The sequence below is a fragment of the Lindgomyces ingoldianus genome, assembly GCF_010093535.1.
Source record: "Lindgomyces ingoldianus strain ATCC 200398 unplaced genomic scaffold BDR25scaffold_10, whole genome shotgun sequence".
Classification (NCBI taxonomy): Eukaryota; Fungi; Ascomycota; class Dothideomycetes; order Pleosporales; family Lindgomycetaceae; genus Lindgomyces; species Lindgomyces ingoldianus.
In genome coordinates this window covers 970,271-990,197 of record NW_022985171.1, presented here as the reverse complement: position 1 = coordinate 990,197, position 19,927 = coordinate 970,271, and the positions used below count along the sequence as shown (strand labels likewise).

Sequence of the window (19,927 nt, the reverse complement as noted above, 5' to 3'; positions counted from 1 at the left end):
AGTTTGTGTCCACTTTAATTACGTATTCACTAAGCATCGCATCTTCAAAATATAACAAAAAAAGCTTTTGGCTAGCAAAAGCTAGGCTTTCAAGACAAAATTATAGTCCATGTCTCAGCAATGAAGTTGAAAAATTGAATCCACCGACCTTCACTAAGCCTTCACATTTCCTAGTTATAGCCGCTTTACTAACATGAGCCCTTGCTAATTTCTGCTTATTATTAGCGTGTTTCGTTCAATTTGCTCCTTCGTGGCTCGGGAGTGAATAACTCTTTGTGAAGCATGAAAATGGATACAAATGCCGGAGGTTACTGTACCCTTAGCCCCTTGTTGATCTCTTTGGTCTCTTTATTTCCTTAAATTCACTATGTCGCAATAATTTAAGCCTGTTGCAACCGGAAAGAACCATCTTTAGCAAAAAAAAAAAAAAAAAAAACACCATAACTAGATTGCAAAACTCGGGATTTTGAAGGGAAGAGCCTAGGTCCGAGTGTGTCTAGAAGCAAGAGTAGCCTGTGCAATTGCATCACTGGATTTGAGTAAGCACACCTCTTTCGACAACGAATCCATCATGGTAACAACAAGGACCCGGGATTATGGAAGCGGCGATGATGAAGATGAAATAGGGGAACATAGGAACGCATCCGTGAGAGAGGAAAAGCTAGCCGACAAGAGGAATCGCTGGGCTGCATTGCTCCGGGAGAAGCTATATCTTACTGTGATCAATGAGGTCTTGGAGGAAGAGCTGGGGAAGTATACGAACAACCGTGTGTTCAATGAAGCTAACTTAATGTTAATAACGAGAGAGTGTATGCTTATCCTTGCGTCTGCGCCTCGTATCTTCGAAGCCGCTGTAGAAGGTATGCTGGCGCTGAGGTTCACTGTAGACCAGGAATTACAGGCGGAGTATGAGGAGATCCGGCAGCGAGCTGACGTACAGCCGTCCATTTATATGCACCTACTCGCTGATGAAGGCGGTGTAGCTCCTAGTGCTAGTCAGTACATGATAATCCGGGACATCGTAACGAGATACATAGACGAAGCAGAAGTACAGCTTGCTTCGCTTGTTGATAACATTTCCCCTCCATATGTCGCTTTAAGGGATACCTCCGCGGGCTATAGAAAGTATTTATGCACAGCTCGAAGATCTCCTCGGCGAGTACGGGTCCTGGAAAGATTCTGCGAAGGGATCCGCAAGCGGTGGGAAGAGACGCCACCTCAGGAGAGAGATCTGCCATTGAATTATCCCCCAGGAGAGTGTGGCTATGCCATAAACGCACCGCGACGCCTCTTGCAGCACCGTAGCCGAATATCTTCCAATTATATCATGAATCTGGTTGAGGATATATGCACCTTGGGATTCCGTGACCTAAAGCTGTTCACGCACCTCTTCAGGATGCACCAGTTCATCATCTATCTCATCTTCAACCCGCAGCAGGTCGAGGTTGCAGAGATGTTCTGCTCGGGGCTTCTGCAGGTATGGGTAGATAAAGGAGGAGGCTTTAACCATTATCCAGCGGGATTGAGTAATGCGTCTGCAAGAAGGGTTAGTGAAGATGAGTGGAACGGACATGAGATATACGTTCGGGAAAATTCTCCTCTAGAAACCAATATCCGTCATCAGCGGGATACAATCGATGATGTTGTACTCAAGCTACATGAGCAAGCCGCAGCCTTGCTGTGGGAGGTCTTTCAGGAACTCGCCCAGTATGAGGGCAGTGAGGAGAGTGAAAGTGATGAAACGGAAAATGAGCTAAGGAGAATGGATATGGATATAAATATGTAAACTTGGTGGTAGTGCAGTGGATGAAACGATATGGCACCTCGGGGGCAGCTGTGCTACGTAGAGTTATATAAGAGCTAGTATAAAGTGGCTTGCCCTAGGTACAATAGGTGCCAAGAAGTCATCATCCTCTCGCTTAACTTACTATATCGGGTCAACCCACACACCTCAAAATTTTCCGCACCACTCGTTCTCCTCCTTCTCCACACTACTACCATGCCTTCCCAACCTAAAACTGCTTGCTGTAAATATAATAAGCCTACCCTTGCTAGCATCTAGGCGCTCTCTTGTATTAGTTTTAGCCTTTTAAAGATATAAAAGACTTTTCTTATTTTAATCTTATTAATTAAGTTAATACTTAAGCAGTTATAAAAATGTAAGGATAAGCTCTAAAAAAAGGCCTGTTGCATAAAGAAACTTCTAAAGCTTAATAAGTGTGTAAAGTAATAATTAGTATAACACCTAGAGCAGTTTCTTTTTAAAATGTACAAAGTATTTACTACTTCTAGAAAAACAATAACTGCAATTTGTGTTAATACAGTAAAGTAATACCTATAAAAAAACAAGTACTACGCATTTAAACTACGCGCTAAGCTCTACTTTAAGCTTTTTTATAAGCTTAATTATTATTACTAGAGTGCCTATATAAAAACCTAAAATAATAATAACTTTAAATGTGTCTACTTCTCTAATAAATTAACTTTTAAAGTAGGACTTATCTCTACTACCTAATACTACAAGTAAAAGAAGGGGGCATTATGTGTGTATAAATTTTAATACTTAAAGCTTACTTTTAAGAGCAGGAGAAGCTCTATTAGAGTATAAGTAGCTATATTCTAGGATTTTAAGTTAAAGCTAGTTATACTGCCTTAAAGTAAGTAGATAGACTTAAAAAGATACTATAATAAAGTTTTAGCTACTTACACATAGCTATTTTATGCTAAAGTCTTTAAAAAACGCAGTATTGCGTTGTAGCAGAAGAATAGGGCTTTATACTATAGGTTAAAGATAACTGCAGGTTTCTAAGAAAAGCTTTACATAGATTATATAATATAGCTAGCATAAAGTTTTAATTTAAATCCTATTAAAAACCTTTAGCGCATTATAAAGATTTAAATTTTAAAAAGAAGACACTAAATAAGTAATATTAAAAAAATAAAGTCTATTCTAAAGGAGAAGTAGGATAGGTTAAAGCTAGAAAATTAGCAGAAGTGTATATTATCCATGCCCCAGCGCGTTGCTAACGTCAGGGCTGCCTAGGGAGGCTCCACCTGCTGGTGAACAGTTGCTACTCTAAAAGATTCTTTGTTATTAATTCTATTATATAAATTAAAAGCTTTAATTTTTAATTGCAATCTATCCCTAAAATCCTTATAGAAAACTGCGTGGGCAGATCGTATTCGCTTGCGCACGGTGCGGAGGATGATCACTTCCTGGCACCTACTGTACAAGATATGTAGGAAGTGAAAGAAAAATCTCCACGAGCCCAAATGCTGGGTGTACAAATTTACCAACAATTTCGAAACCTGTCACATATATAGTAGGCCAGTTCCTCATGTCAACATTGCTTAGTGGACTCGTTGGCAAGGTGGAGGAGGATGGCTGATCGGAAGTGTGGGTGCGGGGATGCTTTTACGAGTATGGGCTATGCTTACTCTTCCTCAAAAAGGTCTCTGGGTTCATTCGCAGTTTAGCGGAAGTTTTTCCGTCCCTATGTGTTTTCGTGTACATATTCTATTTTTTGCTCTTTTCTTTACTTTTTGTGTTGTCTGCTTTTTGCATAGTGTGGTTTGTATAGAATCTCAGCAAATGAGAGAAAAGATGCTAATACGAGCTTCTTAGGCAAAGTGAGCTAGTGTCAAGATATTTACGCATGGGTGAAAGGAGTAACTACGTGAAAAAAGAGGATTCGAAAGGGGAAACTAAATAAAAGCACTTGGGCACTGAATATGAGGTGTTCGGCAGATTAATTTACTATCTTACTTCGGCTTAAATTTATTGGGGATGTGCGTAGAGAGTTTTATATAAATATTAGCCTTACAATACTAGTTTGCTATGCGTATACATGAACGAGAACAGCTAACTAGAATCTAATGTAGAAAGCTTTAAATGAGAAGTAAGCAGTTATGGGAGGCGCGGAGAAGATTACTAGAAGATGTTTGTTGTTTACGTTGATCGAGATCGGGACCTCGGAGACCACTAACTCGTCCATCTAACTGTACGTGATAGATTTGCCCAACATTCTATCCTTGTCCTAAAGATTGTGTCACCCTTTTTGGAACCCTGCGCCCTTAATTAATCCTTTCTAACGTTAGTACTCTATTTCCAGATCTCCGTCTGGTTTTTCACATAATCTTGCGACCTGCTGCTACTTTTCAATAATTACGTCTTTGACCGATTGTGAAAGTCTGGAATATTCTAAGGTCTTTCAAAGTGTTTGTCTCAAAGTAGACTCTTCCAATATTGCCTCGGCATTCAAGAGACGGTAGTAGGTTAGGCTCCACTCGGAGATGTTCCAAAAGTCGAGCGTCGACTTCAACCGCTTCAATCTTTGACCTTCCTTCCCCACCTTCAGCATCATAAGAATAGAAAAGTGGGAAAACTTCCGGATGCCCCCGCGCACATCGTGCACAAACCCTTACAGATACCGTCCTCTGCTCTGGAAGAGAAACAGGTCATTTAAAAATGGCATACTTAGTCTTTCGCTGAGCTTTGCCCAAATTACCTAAATCTAGTTGACATCGCGCCTATCTCAAAATTCAGATATTGAGGAGCCTTTGATGTAGTGGTGAGACACTATGTGAATGCGGAAACCTCCCTTAGTTGGATACCTACCAAGATGCAGCACTGTTCCAGAACGCCATCTCAACATGGTCAAACAGGTTGAGGCCTCGTCCTGGGAAGGAGAATGAATAATACGAATATGAAGTGAAAGCGAAATGAAACACAGCTTGAGAGTAGGTGAAACTGTGGATGATGCATTGGTGGTGGGAAACGGGTGTGAAAGCTACATCTGGTTTCGGAATGAGGAAAGTCCGGTGTGGCTGGTGAATGTGGCTATGGCGCGGGGTGAAACGCGAGGAGGCGTGCATGAGTCAATCCGATGAAATAACCACTCTAAATTCCTCTCGCGACCAGCCCTCTAGCACCGTAACTCACAATCAACATGGCTGACACACCCAAATCGGACACCCCGTCCGAGGATAAAGGACCATCGAAGCGTGCCCTCGAAAAAGCGAAGAAGAAGGCAGAGAAGGCCGCGAAGAAAGCCGAGTATGCTATCCGTCCCAAGGAAAGCGGCACATCAACACCAGCAAGCTCCGAGCCGGCCAGTGTGTTCTCTGAAGGCTGGCTAAAGCGCGTCTACGAGGAAAAGCCCGTTAAGGAAGTTCGATCGCGGTTTCCCCCCGAGCCCAATGGCTTCCTGCACATCGGCCACTGTAAGGCTATCGCTGTCAACTTCGGCTTCGCCAAATACCACAAGGGCGTTTGCTTCTTGAGGTATGACGACACGAACCCGGCCAAGGAGGAGGAGATATATTTCACAAGCATACTCGACGTCATCAAGTGGCTAGGCTTTGAGCCATACCAGGTGACTTACAGCAGTGATCATTTCGACCGTCTTTATGAGTTGGCCGAGAAGCTTATTCGAAAGGATGGCGCTTACGTTTGCCATTGTTCTAGTAAGTCATTGCACCTTCTCATGCGCACTTCCTAACACACTATGTAGGGGAAGAAGTCAACCGTCAACGTGGTGGACCAGACAATCGAGGCCCTCGCTATGCATGTGAGCACCGTACGCGACCCATCGACGAATCCATTGCCGAGTTCCGAGCTATGCGGGACGGCAAGTACAAACCGGGAGAGGCATATCTACGCATGAAACAGAGCTTGACAGATCCCAACGAGGGCAACCCGCAGATGTGGGATTTGCCGGCATATCGAGTGGTCGAGAAGAACCACCACCACCGGACTGGCGACAAGTGGAGAATCTACCCAACGTATGACTTCACTCACTGCTTATGTGATGCATTCGAAGAAATCTCGCACTCTATGTGTACTACAGAGTTCCAGCAATCTAGGGTGTCATACGATTGGTTGTTGGAGCAGTTAGATATGAAGACTCCAAAGTCCGAGGAGAAAGGCCCAATGCAGCGGGAGTGTGTACATCCTTGCGTCCGCCCTGACCATTTGCTAAACAATATCTAGGTATGGCCGTCTCAATGTCAATGGCACCATTCTCTCCAAGCGTCGCATTCAAATGCTCGTGGAAGGCACCACGGTGGAAAAGAAAACGGCGGAGGGTGACGTTGATAAGAAAGTCATAATGCCCAGTGTTCGTGGGTGGGATGACCCTCGCCTATACACTCTGGTGGCTCTCCGTCGTCGTGGCATTCCGGCTCAAGCGCTCCGCAAGTTTGTCGAGGAGCTCGGTGTCACGGATGCGCTCACAGAAATCCAGACTCCGCGCCTTGAATCTTCGATTCGGAAACACCTTGAGCGAACTGTCCCTCGCCAAATGCTAGTACTGGACCCTGTCAAAGTTGTCATTGAAGACATGACGGCCAAAGACGAGCTAGACCTTACCGTGCCGTATGACCCCAAGGGTTCTATTCCAGGAGAGCGCGTAGTCCATCTCGGTAAAGAAGTCTACATCGACCGCAGCGATTTTAGAGAAGAGGACAGCCCTGAATACTTCCGCTTGGCCCCGAATAAGCCAGTGGGTTTGTATAACGTCCCTTTCCCAATCCGTGCTACTTCATTCTTGAAGGATGAGAACGGCAAGATTATCGAGATTAAAGCCATCAGAGCTCCACCAGAGGAGAAGGCAAAAACATATATTCACTGGGTTGACGTCTCCACCGCCATTCCTGTCACAGCGCGCCAGTACCACTCACTCTTCAAGACTGATTCGCCTAATACGCTGGATTGGAAGAATGGAGGCTGGGCCGATGACCTCAATCCCGATTCCGAGGTGATATTCCCGAACGCAGTGATTGAGAAGGGTCTTAAAGATCTCCTCAAAGACCACTCCCTACACCCCAAGGGCTCCTCAGATGACTTGGTTCGCTTCCAGGCGTTGCGTGTAGCGTATTTCTGTGTGGATGTCGTCGATTCGACTGATGACAAAATTGTGCTGAACCAGATAGTGAGCCTGAGAGAGGATAAGGCGAAGTAGTGCCGTAACGTTCTTAGTGGCGAAGGCAGGACTGTATGGCGTTTATATGGCTGTATATTTTATCTTGATGGAAATGGGTTTCAAGTCTAGACCAATAGATATCCCGAGCTCTGGATTCGTGGACGAATCGTTCCAACACACGTTTTCACGTGATTTATTGACTCATGAGGGGAGTTAAGCTCGTTCCTCTCTTCCTTCTCACTCCAAACCTTGCCCTTTATACCTTTATGATCCACGAAAATTGCAAATTGTTACAGTTCGAAGCTAAAGTACTACTAGCTCTTCCCGAGTACGCAAGCAGACCTCACTTCAACTTTAGTTTATCAAGGCCCTAAGCAGGCTAGGCTAGGCAGTGTAAGGCGACCCACTATCACGAGCACGCTTTTCCTTGGCCAACCATGGGTACAGAGCAAGACAACCCCTCAACACCATATCTTCAGGGTTTCCTTTTGCCTCCGCTCTCTATGTTCGCTTCCAGTCTTTGTGTGAGAATCACTCTTCCCGGCCCTTGATCGGGCGCATCAGTCTTTACCGTTTTATGGCCTTGGCGCAGCTTGATATCTATGTCATGGTCACAGTTCCGCGGAGGTAAACTTTTCGCTGGCCATTGAGTGACAGCGAAGATCCTTCTGCGGACGGAATATCTTGCATTGTCTAGCGGACGTTGCGCTCCGACCCGACACCGGTAAGTCGGTATTTACAAGTTTGACTTGCAACGCTCGGTAAAGCACAATGTGCATTTTCCGGCATGAGCATGCGCCTTTGCCATGCCGAGCCCAATCACATTTCTCTCCAAACCTGAGACGCTTCTCTTAGGCGTAGTAATCAGAAAGCTGATTAGCTAACATCTCAAGCCACGAAATACCACCCTGTTACCTACCCCTCTTCGATTCCGTGCATTTATCAGATTTTGAACATTCCTTTCTGTTTGTGATCGAGATTTATGAGGCTGGTGGCAATGTGATACGGAGTTACTCATCTGCTGACGGTGTCACCTCTATCGTTAATTCAACGACGATATAAGATTTCATCACCGAAAAGACGGCAGTGACACAGTATTCAATATGTCGCCCTCGAAGACTCCACGGAAGACATCCCAAACTCCTCTACCAATTCTATCACCATATCAGACGCCTACCATGGAGCGGGAGTACGAATTCTTCGTGACGACGGACGAATCTCACCAACCAGATGGCGCTTCTAGGGGACTTATTCGCCGCCTTGTTATGCGTCATTTCTTTGAGGCTAAGTCATCTACCCCGGCAAATAACTCATCGGAGTACAACTCAGCGTCAACGGTCCAGGCGAAGACTCAACTGCAGTCTAGGTTCAGGTTATCGAAAGCAGGACAAACGCCAACGGGATCCGGTTCAAATGCAAAGGGTAAGAATTCTGAGCACAAGAAGAATAAAGTTGTAGGTGAAAATAAAGATAAACGCCTAAAATCGACAAGGAAGCTCTCTGGCACACCTGACATGACCGAAGCGTCTGACCAATCGGTGAGGAGCCGTACAGGCAGCCGGAAAGCATCACCTAAGGAGAATGGAAGAGGAGAGGTCTCTAAAGAAAAGCCCCGATTACTGTTGAAAGCCAATCCTAATTCAAATCGGTTCGATCCGTTCGATGTTCTACCAGTTCCGGGAACTGCCCACCTTGATATGCTCTTCAAATTGTGTAGGTTACTCCCGCCCACCACCGTTCCAAAATTACAGTTCTGTCCTTTTCCTGCACTGTTACACTCCCATTAGCAACTGACGGCTTCTAGATAAGAGCGGATCTCGTGCAAATGCTATCGCTATTAACGCCCGCAACACTTGGTGGCCTTTTATATCGAATGACGCGGGGTTGCTTCATGCTACTTTAGCAACCTGGGCCGTGTACGGCATTTTGGTACGAGGGATGAGTGATCTAGCTGTTGACAAATTGAGGCACAAGAATGAAGCTATTAAACACATCAATTCAAAGATTGACTGCCCAAGGGGTCGAATGTCTGATGAATTGGTTGGCACTGTCCTAACTCTTGCGAGCTTTGAGGTTAGTCCGTCTGTTTTTTTTTAGGCGGGTGAGATTAATCGCTCACATCTCTCACTACGCAGAATCTTCTAGGTGCCTATGAAGCAGCTCAATTGCACATTCAGGCACTAAAACGCATTGTTAATGCTAGGGGTGGTCTGTTTGCCTTCGGGCATAACGACGGTCTTGTGAGAGGCATTATATGGTACATCTACCTTAGACCTCGAAGTATCTATAATCACTGAATCCGTTATTAGGGTCGACTTTCACTCCGCAACCGCGTTCCACCACGCGCCATCCTTCCCTCTGATCCGCCTCCATCCCGACACACCGGCACTGCCAGATGGATTGCTTGAAGAAGCTGCGTTCACATCGCCAACCTCGCTTCTTCAGCTCTCAGTGGCATCTATTGACTGCTTCAACATTTTCTACCGCTTGCATCGCCTCGCACTAGCAGCTACCGATCATTGGCTACCGAAGGTCCATCGGATTACGCTAAGCAACCTTCTTTACGAAACCGAATACACCATACTTTCGGTGCCTGATTACTCGCGAGACTTCCTTGACTTTGATCTCGAGCCGGAAGTGGAGGTGATGGAAGACTATGAGAAAAGGGCGGCGACGGCGAATGGTGCGAGTGTCGTGGAGGCTGTTCTGGCCACTGTTCAGATCTTCATCTACGCCTCGCTTCGCGAAATCCCTCCCAAAGCGAAGATATTTAGCATACTTCTAGAAAGGGTGCGTGTAGCTATAGATCGACCCAATATTTCGATGCTAGAGGTCTGGAGGAAGGAGAAGAACCTCAATATCCTTGTATGGGTAGTGGTTGTTGCCACCACCCTGGCACCTACGTGGGGAGGACGGAGGTGGTGGATTGGAAGGGTAGGTGAAGTAGTAGAAGAGCTTGGTATTCATGGGGAGCAGGAACTCCAAAGATCAGTACAACGGGTCGCCTGGACGGACATCTTCTTTGGCAACGTGCTTAGGAGCATATGGGAAGAAGTGACGGAGTACCTGGGCGACGTTGGGAGAGTTAATACAAATCTGGCGAGAGATAGAGAACCAAGTGAGTTTGCAAGCCTGCAACCTACATTACCAGAGGGGACGCCATCGTCGCTTCCAGTGGAGTATGTGAGGGGAAGATGGAAAGTAGATGGATGGTACATTTGATGGATAAGATATTAGTCATCAAGTGAGGGGCACATCAGAGAACACGAGAGTGACGCCGAAACCGCACTTGGTGCTGAAAGTAAACAAGTGTCTTCGTTCATTTCTGTTTCGCCATTAGTACATTCACTCTGCGATGATGAAGCTAGTCTGTATGAGGCTACTGCAGCGTGGGGTGCCAAGCATCGGACAAACCTCGGGCGGAATCAGCCCCCATGGCCACATTTATTGTCTACACGGAGTCGGTGTCCAGAACGTCGACAGTAAACAGTACCTGGGCACTCACCACCATGCCGCTCGTTGACAACCCCCAGATCAAGTCCTCGAGCTTGCATAACCCTCTCCCCCTGCAGCTGCACACGTATGTCTGGCCGTTCTTAATCATCTGGCCCGCCTTCCTCTCCTTCTACCTCTCACCTCAACGATACGAGAAGCACATCCAGTCGGAAGAATGGACATTCGTCTGGGTCGGAGGTATCGTCACAGTACAGGCGCTGATCTGGCTGACTACCCATTGGAACGTTAATCTTAAGAGTCTCTTCACGTCAACGGCAGCACGCGATGTGCGCACCGCGCAACTCATCAAGGTCATCCCCGTGGCGAACGCCGGATCCGCCGAGATATGTCCCCTGAAGCGCGACAACGTTGGCGGAAAGCACAACATCTCTTTCCTCTTCCAGAAGCGCCGCTTCCTCTATAACCCAGACGAGAAGTCCTTCGCTCCCCTGTCGTACGCCATCGACGCAGAACCCGCGCCCAAGCTCAACGTCTTCCAACAGACCAAGGGTCTCACGAGCCCCTCCGAAATCGAGAGACTCCAGCAACACTATGGGGATAACAGCTTTGATATTCCGGTGCCGACGTTCACAGAGCTGTTCAAGGAGCATGCGGTCGCCCCGTTCTTTGTGTTTCAGGTCTTCTGCGTGGGCTTGTGGATGCTGGATGATTACTGGTACTACTCGCTCTTTACCCTCTTCATGTTGGTCGCATTTGAGAGCACTGTCGTTTGGCAGAGACAGAGGACCCTGAACGAGTTCCGCGGAATGAGCATCAAACCCTACCATTTGCTAGTATACAGGCAGAAGAAGTGGCAGGAGATACAGAGCGACAAGCTCTTGCCTGGGGATGTTGTCAGCGTGGGCCGGACGAAGGAGGACTCTGGTGTCGCATGTGACATGCTCTTGATTGAGGGCTCTGCGATTGTAAATGAGGCCATGTTGTCCGGAGAGAGCACGCCCGTGCTCAAGGACTCGATTCAGCTAAGACCAGGCGACGCGCAGATTGAGCCCGAGGCATTGGACAAACACGCTTTCCTTTTCGGCGGAACCAAGGTTCTCCAGGTCACCCATGGCACTTCTACCGAGGACGACGTCGATGCAGTCGCCAGATTACCCTCTGGACTCCCCCCTCCCCCGGATAAAGGCGCTGTCGCCGTCGTAATCAAGACAGGGTTTGAGACCAGCCAAGGCAGCCTCGTGAGGACTATGATCTACTCTACAGAGCGAGTCTCCGCCAACAACGTCGAAGCGTTGCTCTTCATCCTCTTCCTTCTCATCTTCGCCATTGCTGCTTCGTGGTATGTCTGGCAGGAGGGCGTTGCGAGGGACCGAAAGCGATCGAAGCTCATGTTGGATTGTGTCTTGATTATTACTAGCGTCGTGCCCCCGGAACTTCCTATGGAGCTCAGCTTGGCTGTCAACACTAGTCTTGCCGCGCTTAGCCGATACGCCATCTTTTGCACTGAACCATTCCGAATCCCGTTTGCGGGACGTGTCGACGTTGCCTGTTTTGACAAGACTGGCACGTTGACTGGCGAGGATTTGGTAGTTGACGGCATTGCTGGACTTACCCTTGCTAAGACTGGGGCCAAGACAGGACCGGATGGGGCACATACCGAGGTCACCGCTGTTGCTGACGTCGGAACAGAAACTACACTGGTCCTTGCTACAGCTCATGCACTAGTCAAGCTAGACGAAGGAGAGGTAGTCGGTGAGCCTATGGAGAAGGCCACGATTACTTCTCTTGGTTGGACTCTTGGCGCGCATGACACCCTTACACCCAAGCAAGGCTCGCCAAAATCACATGCGGACCTTGTTCAGATCCGACGACGATTCCAATTCTCATCCGCCCTTAAGCGCCAAAGCTCTATTGCTACGGTATTGGTTACAGACAAGAAGGCCAGGCGAAAGATCAAGAGCACCTTCGTGGGTGTCAAAGGTGCCCCTGAGACTATCCGGACGATGCTTGTCGATACCCCAGCAAACTACGAGGAGACATTCAAGTACTTCACTCGAAACGGTGGCCGTGTGCTTGCCCTTGCCTACAAATACCTTGCCCATGACTCCGAGCTTGGAATGCATCGCATCAACGACCTCAAGCGAGAGGCTGTAGAATGCGATTTGCATTTCGCCGGTTTCCTGGTTCTCCAATGCCCACTTAAGGATGATGCTGTTCAGGCTGTTCGCATGTTAAATGAGTCTAGCCATCGTGTTGTTATGATCACAGGAGACAATCCCTTGACGGCCGTCCATGTAGCCCGACAAGTGGAGATTGTGGACCGAGACTGTCTTATCCTTGACGCCCCCGAACATGATGATTCCGGCGAGAAGCTGGTCTGGCGTAGCGTTGATGACAAAGTCAGCATTCCTGTGGATCCAACCAAGGCATTAGATGCAGAGGTTCTGAAGACGAAGGATATCTGCGTTACCGGCTACGCGCTCACTAAATTCAAGGACCAGCAAGGGTGGAACCAACTTCTCCGATACACCTGGGTCTACGCTCGTGTTTCTCCAAAGCAGAAAGAGGATATCCTTCTCGGCCTTAAGGACTGTGGTTACACGACCCTCATGTGCGGAGACGGCACCAACGACGTCGGTGCTCTTAAGCAAGCACATATCGGCGTTGCACTTCTCAATGGTACCCGTGACGACCTCGAGAAGATCGGAGAACATTTCCGAAACACCAAGATGAAAGAAGTCTATGAGAAACAATGCCAGTTGATGGCTAGGTTCAATCAACCGGCTCCCCCAGTCCCTGTCATGATTGCTCATCTCTACCCTCCCGGTCCCGGAAATCCACACTATGAGAAGGCGATGTTGGCGCAGGCCGAAAAGAAGGGCATCGCGCCTCCCGCTGCTAATGGAACTGATAACGCTTCAAATGGGACCGCCGCGAAGCAGCCGACCAAGCCTAAAACGGCACAACAAGCTGCTGCTGGCCTGGCTGATTCCTTGAGCCAAAAGATGCTGGAATCAGAGTTATCTGACCTTGATAATGAGCCTCCAACGATCAAATTAGGTGACGCATCGGTTGCTGCTCCCTTTACATCCAAGTTGGCGAATGTGATCGCTATTCCAAACATCATTCGACAAGGACGATGCACCCTCGTGGCTACCATCCAGATGTACAAGATCCTGGCATTAAATTGCTTGATCTCGGCGTACAGCTTGAGTGTTTTGTACCTCGACGGTATTAAGTTTGGTGATGGACAGGTGACAATTTCGGGCATGATGATGAGTGTTTGCTTTTTGTCCATATCCCGTGCAAAGGTATGTTCCTCCTCCCTCGTCTACCTTGTGGCTTATTCTAATATAATCGCAGCCCGTCGAACAACTCTCCAAAGAACGGCCCCAACACAATATCTTCAACTTCTACATCATCGGGTCCGTCCTCGGCCAATTCGCTATCCATATCGCCACTCTAATCTACATCTCCCAATTCGTCCAACGCATTGCTCCCAAAGAAGACAACATTGACCTGGAAAAGGACTTCGAACCCTCGCTCCTCAACTCCGCCATCTACCTTTTACAACTGATCCAACAGATCTCCACCTTCAGCATCAACTACCAAGGTCGGCCGTTCCGCGAATCTATTCGCGAAAACCGAGGAATGTACTGGGGTCTCGTACTCGTCTCCGGCGTCGCGTTCTCTTGCGCAACAGAATTCATTCCCGCGATTAATGAGAAGTTGAGGTTAGTACCGTTTTCGAGTAAGTTTAAAATTACACTTACCACAGTTATGATTGTGGATTATGTGGGCTGTTGGGTGGTGGAGAAAGGGTTAAAATGGGCGTTTAGTGACTATAAACCGAAGGATATTGCGATTAGAAGGGCAGATCAGTTGGAGAGAGAGGCTGCGAGGAAGAAAGAAGAGGAAGAAGAAGCGCAGAAGAAGAGGAATGAGGAGGAAGAGAAGAAGGCGCAGGCGGTGGGGGCGAGAGGATAGAGGAAGCCTGGGTTAGGAGGCTGATTGCTATATTGAGTATTTCGGCATTAGGAGGTCAACAAGGTTTGGCGCGATGGGATTAGGGGGAATGGGATGGGATTGTAGCATAGCGTGTCCATGCTTGCATGTAATAGACTGGGTTTTATTCTTCTCTCTGCATTAACCCCTTCACCCTACGCTCGCTTTCCTTTCCTTCTAATTTCTTTATCTACTTCTTAGACTTCTTTTACTATACCTTAGCTATTACCATCTTAAACTTAAACGCTTTCTGTTATGCGGTATATAGAGGAGGCTGTAGAGTCACTCTCTGGTGCAGACGGATGTTGGAGATGAGATACGTCGTAGACGATAGACAGGAATGAAGGGTGGTAGTAAACTACTGATGAACACAAGATAAGATACTAGTTAAGTGTAAAAGTAAGTTCCAGAACAGATTGTATATTAAATAGTAGGTTAACTACGCTCTCTTTTCTTGTAGAGAGGAGGCTAGATCTATATAAGAGTCTTAGCAATCTATGTAGTGGCTGTGCCGCAGAAACTTGGAGACAGAGAGATATGCTAATAGTTACCCTTAATCATTACACTAATAAGTTAGAACTGTTAGTTATTTGTTAAGCGGAGCTTAGTATATCTCTATGAAATTTTTTGCATATACATATGTATGTATAGTCTATGTTACGACCACTGGTGGGCCAGAGGAACATACGGGTCTCCAACCCCACGGAGGAAGGACGGACCGAATCTGGTGAGGGCACGGCCCGCAGAAGTCACATCACGTGGTGCTTCAGAACAGGTATAGCGCATGTACATAGGCTCAGGTGAGCAAATAGTCGCAGTGGTCGCAGGTCTTAGCTTGCAACCACTCCCAGGTATATAGTCTCAACCTCCCACCACAGTGTGGAAGGTTGTAGTTATTCTTCACTACAGGATGTAACGAGGTCGGCACGGTCAACCACGTGGCCTTCTCTCGCTTATAGAGGTTTAGGCTAGGCTAGAGACAACCGCTAGTGCTAGTGCTTACCCTAGCATTACCTATATATATATTATACTATGCGAGAATACTTAGCTTAAGTATTCTCGTGCGTACCTTTTGGTACAGTGGGGAAAGTCGTATAGTTGTAACGATCCTCATGAATCGTTCCATCTCGAGTCGCCCGGAACCTCCGGAAGGCCCTCGTATCGGCCCCGACCTCGACCTGGCCCCGACCCCTGCTGTTACCCCTATTCCCTCATGTATTTAGTCGCACCTCGCCCCCGTAGCTAGCTCGGTAGTTTTCTGATATCCTTTCGTACTAGGCCTATAGGTGTCAATGGCATTCCCAGGTTCAGAGTCCCCACGCACTCCCATATGCCTCTGAGTGGATTCCCACCGCATTCGGACCCATTGTCTTGCCTGCGCCGTTACAATAGTATCGGCTTGGCAGGCGGGGCGCCTACCTCATTACAACCAGAGCGGCAGGGTCACGCGACGATTCGGATGAAAAAGGACCCGACCCCGTGACCATGCAACTAGGGCTAGTACTAGGTGTAAGGCCGAGATGGCGCTTACGTGCGACGGGTATATATATTATTCTGTACGCAATAATTAACTGTTGGTTGATTATTCGCACCTTTTTGGTTGTATTGGCGCAGTGCTACAGAGCTCCGTCCTTACACTAGGGGTATGCTCCGTCCTATAAGGGCATGCGCGCAGGCCAAGGACAGCGCGCACTGCTAAGAGCGACGCGTACAGCGCGCAAACCTTAAGTATATAGTCTTAATCTTAACTATTGTTAGAAAGAACGTAATTAACGTTTAGTCTTATCTTTATATAGACTAAGTAGTAACATACTATAACAGTTTATAAATGAATGCATAAGCAGAGCTTGTTTTAAGTCACTTATTAAACTCTTTCTAGAGAAGAAGACTGCATTAGAAGAAGCCTATAGAAGAAGACTATAAGTAAAGCAGATAATAAAAGGTAGTCTACAGACTAAAACTTATAAACTATATTTTTATAAATTCTACATAAAGACCTATATACCTATAAATGCTATGTAAGAGAACACCTTTTAGTAGGTTTATCTATATAAGTACTTATTAGTAAAGTTAAAGTACTAGCTAAAATCTTAAGCAATGCAAATAACAAGCTACACATCTTAAGCCTAAATAGTAATGCGCTTGCTATAGATAGTAGCTAGCTAAGTGCTTATAAATTAATAAGTCTAATACTTTATCTAATACTAATACATTAGCACTTACATTCTATTAAAGTTATAATAAAGAACTTAGTAGTTATTTATAATGCATAAAGTGCTTACTTACTTTAGTAAAAAGGTTTATTATTAGTTTAAGCTACATCCTAGGCAACCTTTTAAACAAGATAGTAGAAGGGAGTAATTGCAAAGAAGAACTTAGTATTATGTTATTTAAACTAATAGAACTTAATCTACTAAAAAAGTGCAACTATTTATAGTTAGTAATAAGTATTAAATAGTAAAAATAAAATTTAATAAACTTTTATTTTTTTTAAGCTTCTAGCCCTTACTAGTTCTCTTCTAAGCTAAAACCTAAATGCTAGTCTTTTTATATGTAACATGCTTTAAAGGTAGTAAATTAGCACACCTTAGATGTAAACTCTTTAAAACTATAGGCTTCTTAAAAGAGCGTTTGCCTTTATTAGGCCTAGGAATAGGAGCTTTATAGGGAGCTTTAGTAGCAATAGCCTTCTTCCTAGAAAGAGCTATAATGCATTAGCAGTGTCTATTACTATGTTTAATACTATAATTATACTCTTCCTAGCAGCATTAACATAAACAGGTTAAAAGCAAGACATTTTTAATAAAGTAAATGTTATAATAAAGTAAAAAAGCTATGCAACACATTACTAAGCTATAATATTAGTATAAAAATAGCTTTAAAAGTAAATAAAAGCTTATAGAGAGTATAATAAAGTAGTAAAGTAATTATGTAGTAGGTTATGTTAAGAGTGTAGGTAGAAAAGTCTTAAAAGTTAAATAGTAAACTTTTAAGCTATACTTTTACTTTTATAAACTTACTTAGATTTTTACTGCTACTTTTACCCTTCTACTGCATTTTTATTATAGTAGATAATTACATAAACTATTACATAACTAACTCTTATAATCTGCGTGTAGAATACTCTTAAACTAGTATATAAAGTAGTATTAGACATAGTATTAGACACATTATAGTAAAATAAGTAGAAGTAACATTTTTAAGAAAAATATAATTTTTTTAAATAGCTTACTGCTGCTTTGCCTGTTACCTTAGTAATAGCCTACATAGTATAAATGCTGCTTAAATAACATAATTACTTTTATTTACTTTAAAAATTTAGTTTTTTAAGCCTTTATTATAACTTTAATTTTATAACCTTAACTATACTACTATAAACTTTGTTTATTAGTTTTGCGCAACACTATTTAAACTCTTACTAAGCTATCTATTACCTATCTATTACTACTATATAACTATAGCAAAGCGTAAAAAAAGCTTATTAGAATACTTAACAAATGCTTTTACTATAAGAAATCTTAAGAGACAAACTTAGCTTACTAGAGAGAATGCCTAACACAACCTAGACTATATTGCAACTAATATGTAACGTACCTAACAGGTTGGCCGGCCACTTTTGCCAAGCCCCTACTAAAACCACCCTATTCTCTCGCAAAACAGCCCACTTTAGCCCTGTATAGAGTAATATAACATAAGATATTATTTAGAGTCTACTTCTACTACTTGCTTACATATACATAAGTTATGCCTAGTCTAATTGCACTGCCTACATTACTTTTAACTTAGCTTACCTTCTTTAGCGCGCACCTGCGTCTTTAGCTTCTTCCTATTACTACGCGCTCTAAACTCCTTTAGAGCAGTTAGACAAGCCTTATTTTTAACTATTAAGGTTTTTTCTGCCTAAATCTGCTTCCTTTTATGTAATCTATGTTGTGTAGTAGCCTTATTTACTGCTTAAAGCTCTATAATCTTATAGCTTACCTTATTATATTAATGCTCTAGATAACTGTTGTCTACTTTTTATTACTTTACTATATTACCTTTAGCTGTTCTTATCTTTTTAAAGCTGTAATAACTGCTCTAGTTAATATCTAGCCTATTATAAAGCCTAACTTGTTAAAGTTATACCTATCTTTATTCTAGATACTGTACAGTACCCTCGCATAAGTGATTGGCCACTTAGCCGAGTTCTTCCCCTACCACACAAATGCACTAAAATTAACCCACTATAACTTTATTAAAAGAACCCTATTTTTAATAAGTCTAAAGCTAAATAAAACCTTAAAAAAAGAGCTGTCTAAATGTACTATTAATATAATATAGCAGTTCTACCTTTACAAGGTAAGCGCTAGCAAAATTGCGCGTTATCTTAGCATACTAAAGTTAACAGTTACGTATAACATTAGGAAGCTGCAAAAGCAGCCCTAACACATCTATACTAAAGCCCTGTGTACAGGCAGGCCTCTAAAGCTTAACAAACACGCTAAGAGGCATCTTATTTACTAGGCAGTAAATAATCTCTTTGCTACACTTAACACTATTACAACACTATTAAAGACTAGATGTTAGATCTATGCCTACACTATAAGAAAATACTTTATAAAAAATAAGTACTACGCTTTCTGCCTACGCTGTAAGCCTTAGCTGTTAGCTGTGCATAAAGAAAAGCAACTTTAATTTGCCTAAATACACTAATTTAATAAGGATAAAGACATAGCTTATATAGCGTTTTATAATAAGGCTATGTTTAAAGTTAGATTAGATACTACGCCTCTATAGGTATGTTAAAGAGCTAGGCGTGGGTATAAGAGCTGCTACTTAAAGCCTACATTTAAGTCTAGAAGAACTACAGTTAGTGTTTTTAGTGTAATATCTCTTAATAGTAAATTAGAGCTCTATATTAACACTAACAGTAAGCGCAATAACTCTAGAAAATACTGCTAGATTCTACACAACATTAGAATTTTATTCTATTAGGAACTTATAAAGGCTTAAGGGATTAGCATCTAGATGCAGAATAGAGCCTCTATACACACTGTAAAGGCAACTTAAAAGTATATAGATAATTATAATATAATCTAGATAAAGTAGCCTTTATAGAGCTCTAATTTAAATCTAATTAAGAACGTCTAGCAGATTATAAAGTTACGCATCTTAAAGCAACAAGAATATATTACTACTTACTAGTAAATAGTAAAGGTTCTATAGAAAAAGTAGTTAAAAATTTAACTAGCTAATTATAGAAAGTGTATCCTTAGTTAGTTAAAGCGCATAAAGGAAGTTATTTAAAATAAAGGTAGATTAACTTACTATTAACTAGCTATAACACTAAGAAACTAGCCTATATATAGGCTTTTTATAGAACTAAAAATTTTTAAATTTAATTAATTTTTAATAGAGATATTGCTATGCTAAAATAGCTAACTTCACCTATCTAGAGCTTAGATTACTAGGTGGCTAATAACTTTTGTAAGGGTACTGTACTTAGCTTTTATGTTAGCTACTAGGCAAAACTAGCCCTAGATAACCTCTAGATTCTTATA

General features: G+C 43.9%; 5 protein-coding genes across 5 annotated transcripts; 4 read left to right on the top strand and 1 right to left on the bottom strand.

Annotated features, from left to right (window-relative positions):
* Positions 1-571: 571 nt before the first annotated feature.
* On the top strand, positions 572-1,837 carry BDR25DRAFT_341655 (uncharacterized protein; the record flags this gene model as incomplete). Its single annotated transcript, XM_033693624.1, has 1 exon — positions 572-1,837. One exon carries the CDS (start codon positions 572-574, stop codon positions 1,784-1,786), a length of 1,215 nt encoding a protein of 404 aa, XP_033549691.1. The 3' UTR covers positions 1,787-1,837.
* A 2,321-nt stretch (positions 1,838-4,158) lies between these two features.
* Positions 4,159-4,875, bottom strand: BDR25DRAFT_353170 (uncharacterized protein; the record flags this gene model as incomplete). Its single annotated transcript, XM_033695128.1, has 4 exons — positions 4,159-4,385; positions 4,420-4,442; positions 4,524-4,579; positions 4,654-4,875. 4 exons carry the CDS (start codon positions 4,873-4,875, stop codon positions 4,159-4,161), a joined length of 528 nt encoding a protein of 175 aa, XP_033549690.1.
* Positions 4,876-4,904: 29 nt separating this feature from the next.
* On the top strand, positions 4,905-7,068 carry BDR25DRAFT_302463 (glutaminyl-tRNA synthetase). The gene is made up of 3 exons (XM_033689799.1): positions 4,905-5,466; positions 5,514-5,943; positions 5,993-7,068. The coding sequence occupies exons 1-3, from the start codon at positions 4,950-4,952 to the stop codon at positions 6,960-6,962; spliced, it is 1,917 nt and encodes a 638-aa protein (XP_033549689.1). The 5' UTR covers positions 4,905-4,949; the 3' UTR covers positions 6,963-7,068.
* A 1,033-nt stretch (positions 7,069-8,101) lies between these two features.
* Positions 8,102-10,145, top strand: BDR25DRAFT_333128 (uncharacterized protein; the record flags this gene model as incomplete). Its single annotated transcript, XM_033692808.1, has 4 exons — positions 8,102-8,636; positions 8,728-8,996; positions 9,059-9,180; positions 9,233-10,145. The coding sequence occupies 4 exons, from the start codon at positions 8,102-8,104 to the stop codon at positions 10,143-10,145; spliced, it is 1,839 nt and encodes a 612-aa protein (XP_033549688.1).
* A 270-nt stretch (positions 10,146-10,415) lies between these two features.
* On the top strand, positions 10,416-14,764 carry BDR25DRAFT_283391 (cation-transporting ATPase 4). Its single transcript, XM_033688043.1, has 2 exons — positions 10,416-13,690; positions 13,743-14,764. Exons 1-2 carry the CDS (start codon positions 10,433-10,435, stop codon positions 14,364-14,366), a joined length of 3,882 nt encoding a protein of 1,293 aa, XP_033549687.1. The 5' UTR covers positions 10,416-10,432; the 3' UTR covers positions 14,367-14,764.
* Positions 14,765-19,927: the final 5,163 nt, after the last annotated feature.

Bases quoted from the DNA above. Each gene is read 5' to 3' on its own strand.
- BDR25DRAFT_302463 (XM_033689799.1), top strand. From the start codon at position 4,950: ATGGCTGACACACCCAAATCGGACACCCCGTCCGAGGATAAAGGACCA. The intron at 5,467-5,513 runs GTAAGTCATTGC...CACACTATGTAG, and splicing joins TTACGTTTGCCATTGTTCTA to GGGAAGAAGTCAACCGTCAA. The intron at 5,944-5,992 runs GTGTGTACATCC...AACAATATCTAG, and splicing joins AAAGGCCCAATGCAGCGGGA to GTATGGCCGTCTCAATGTCA.
- BDR25DRAFT_283391 (XM_033688043.1), top strand. From the start codon at position 10,433: ATGCCGCTCGTTGACAACCCCCAGATCAAGTCCTCGAGCTTGCATAAC. The intron at 13,691-13,742 runs GTATGTTCCTCC...ATATAATCGCAG, and splicing joins TGTCCATATCCCGTGCAAAG to CCCGTCGAACAACTCTCCAA.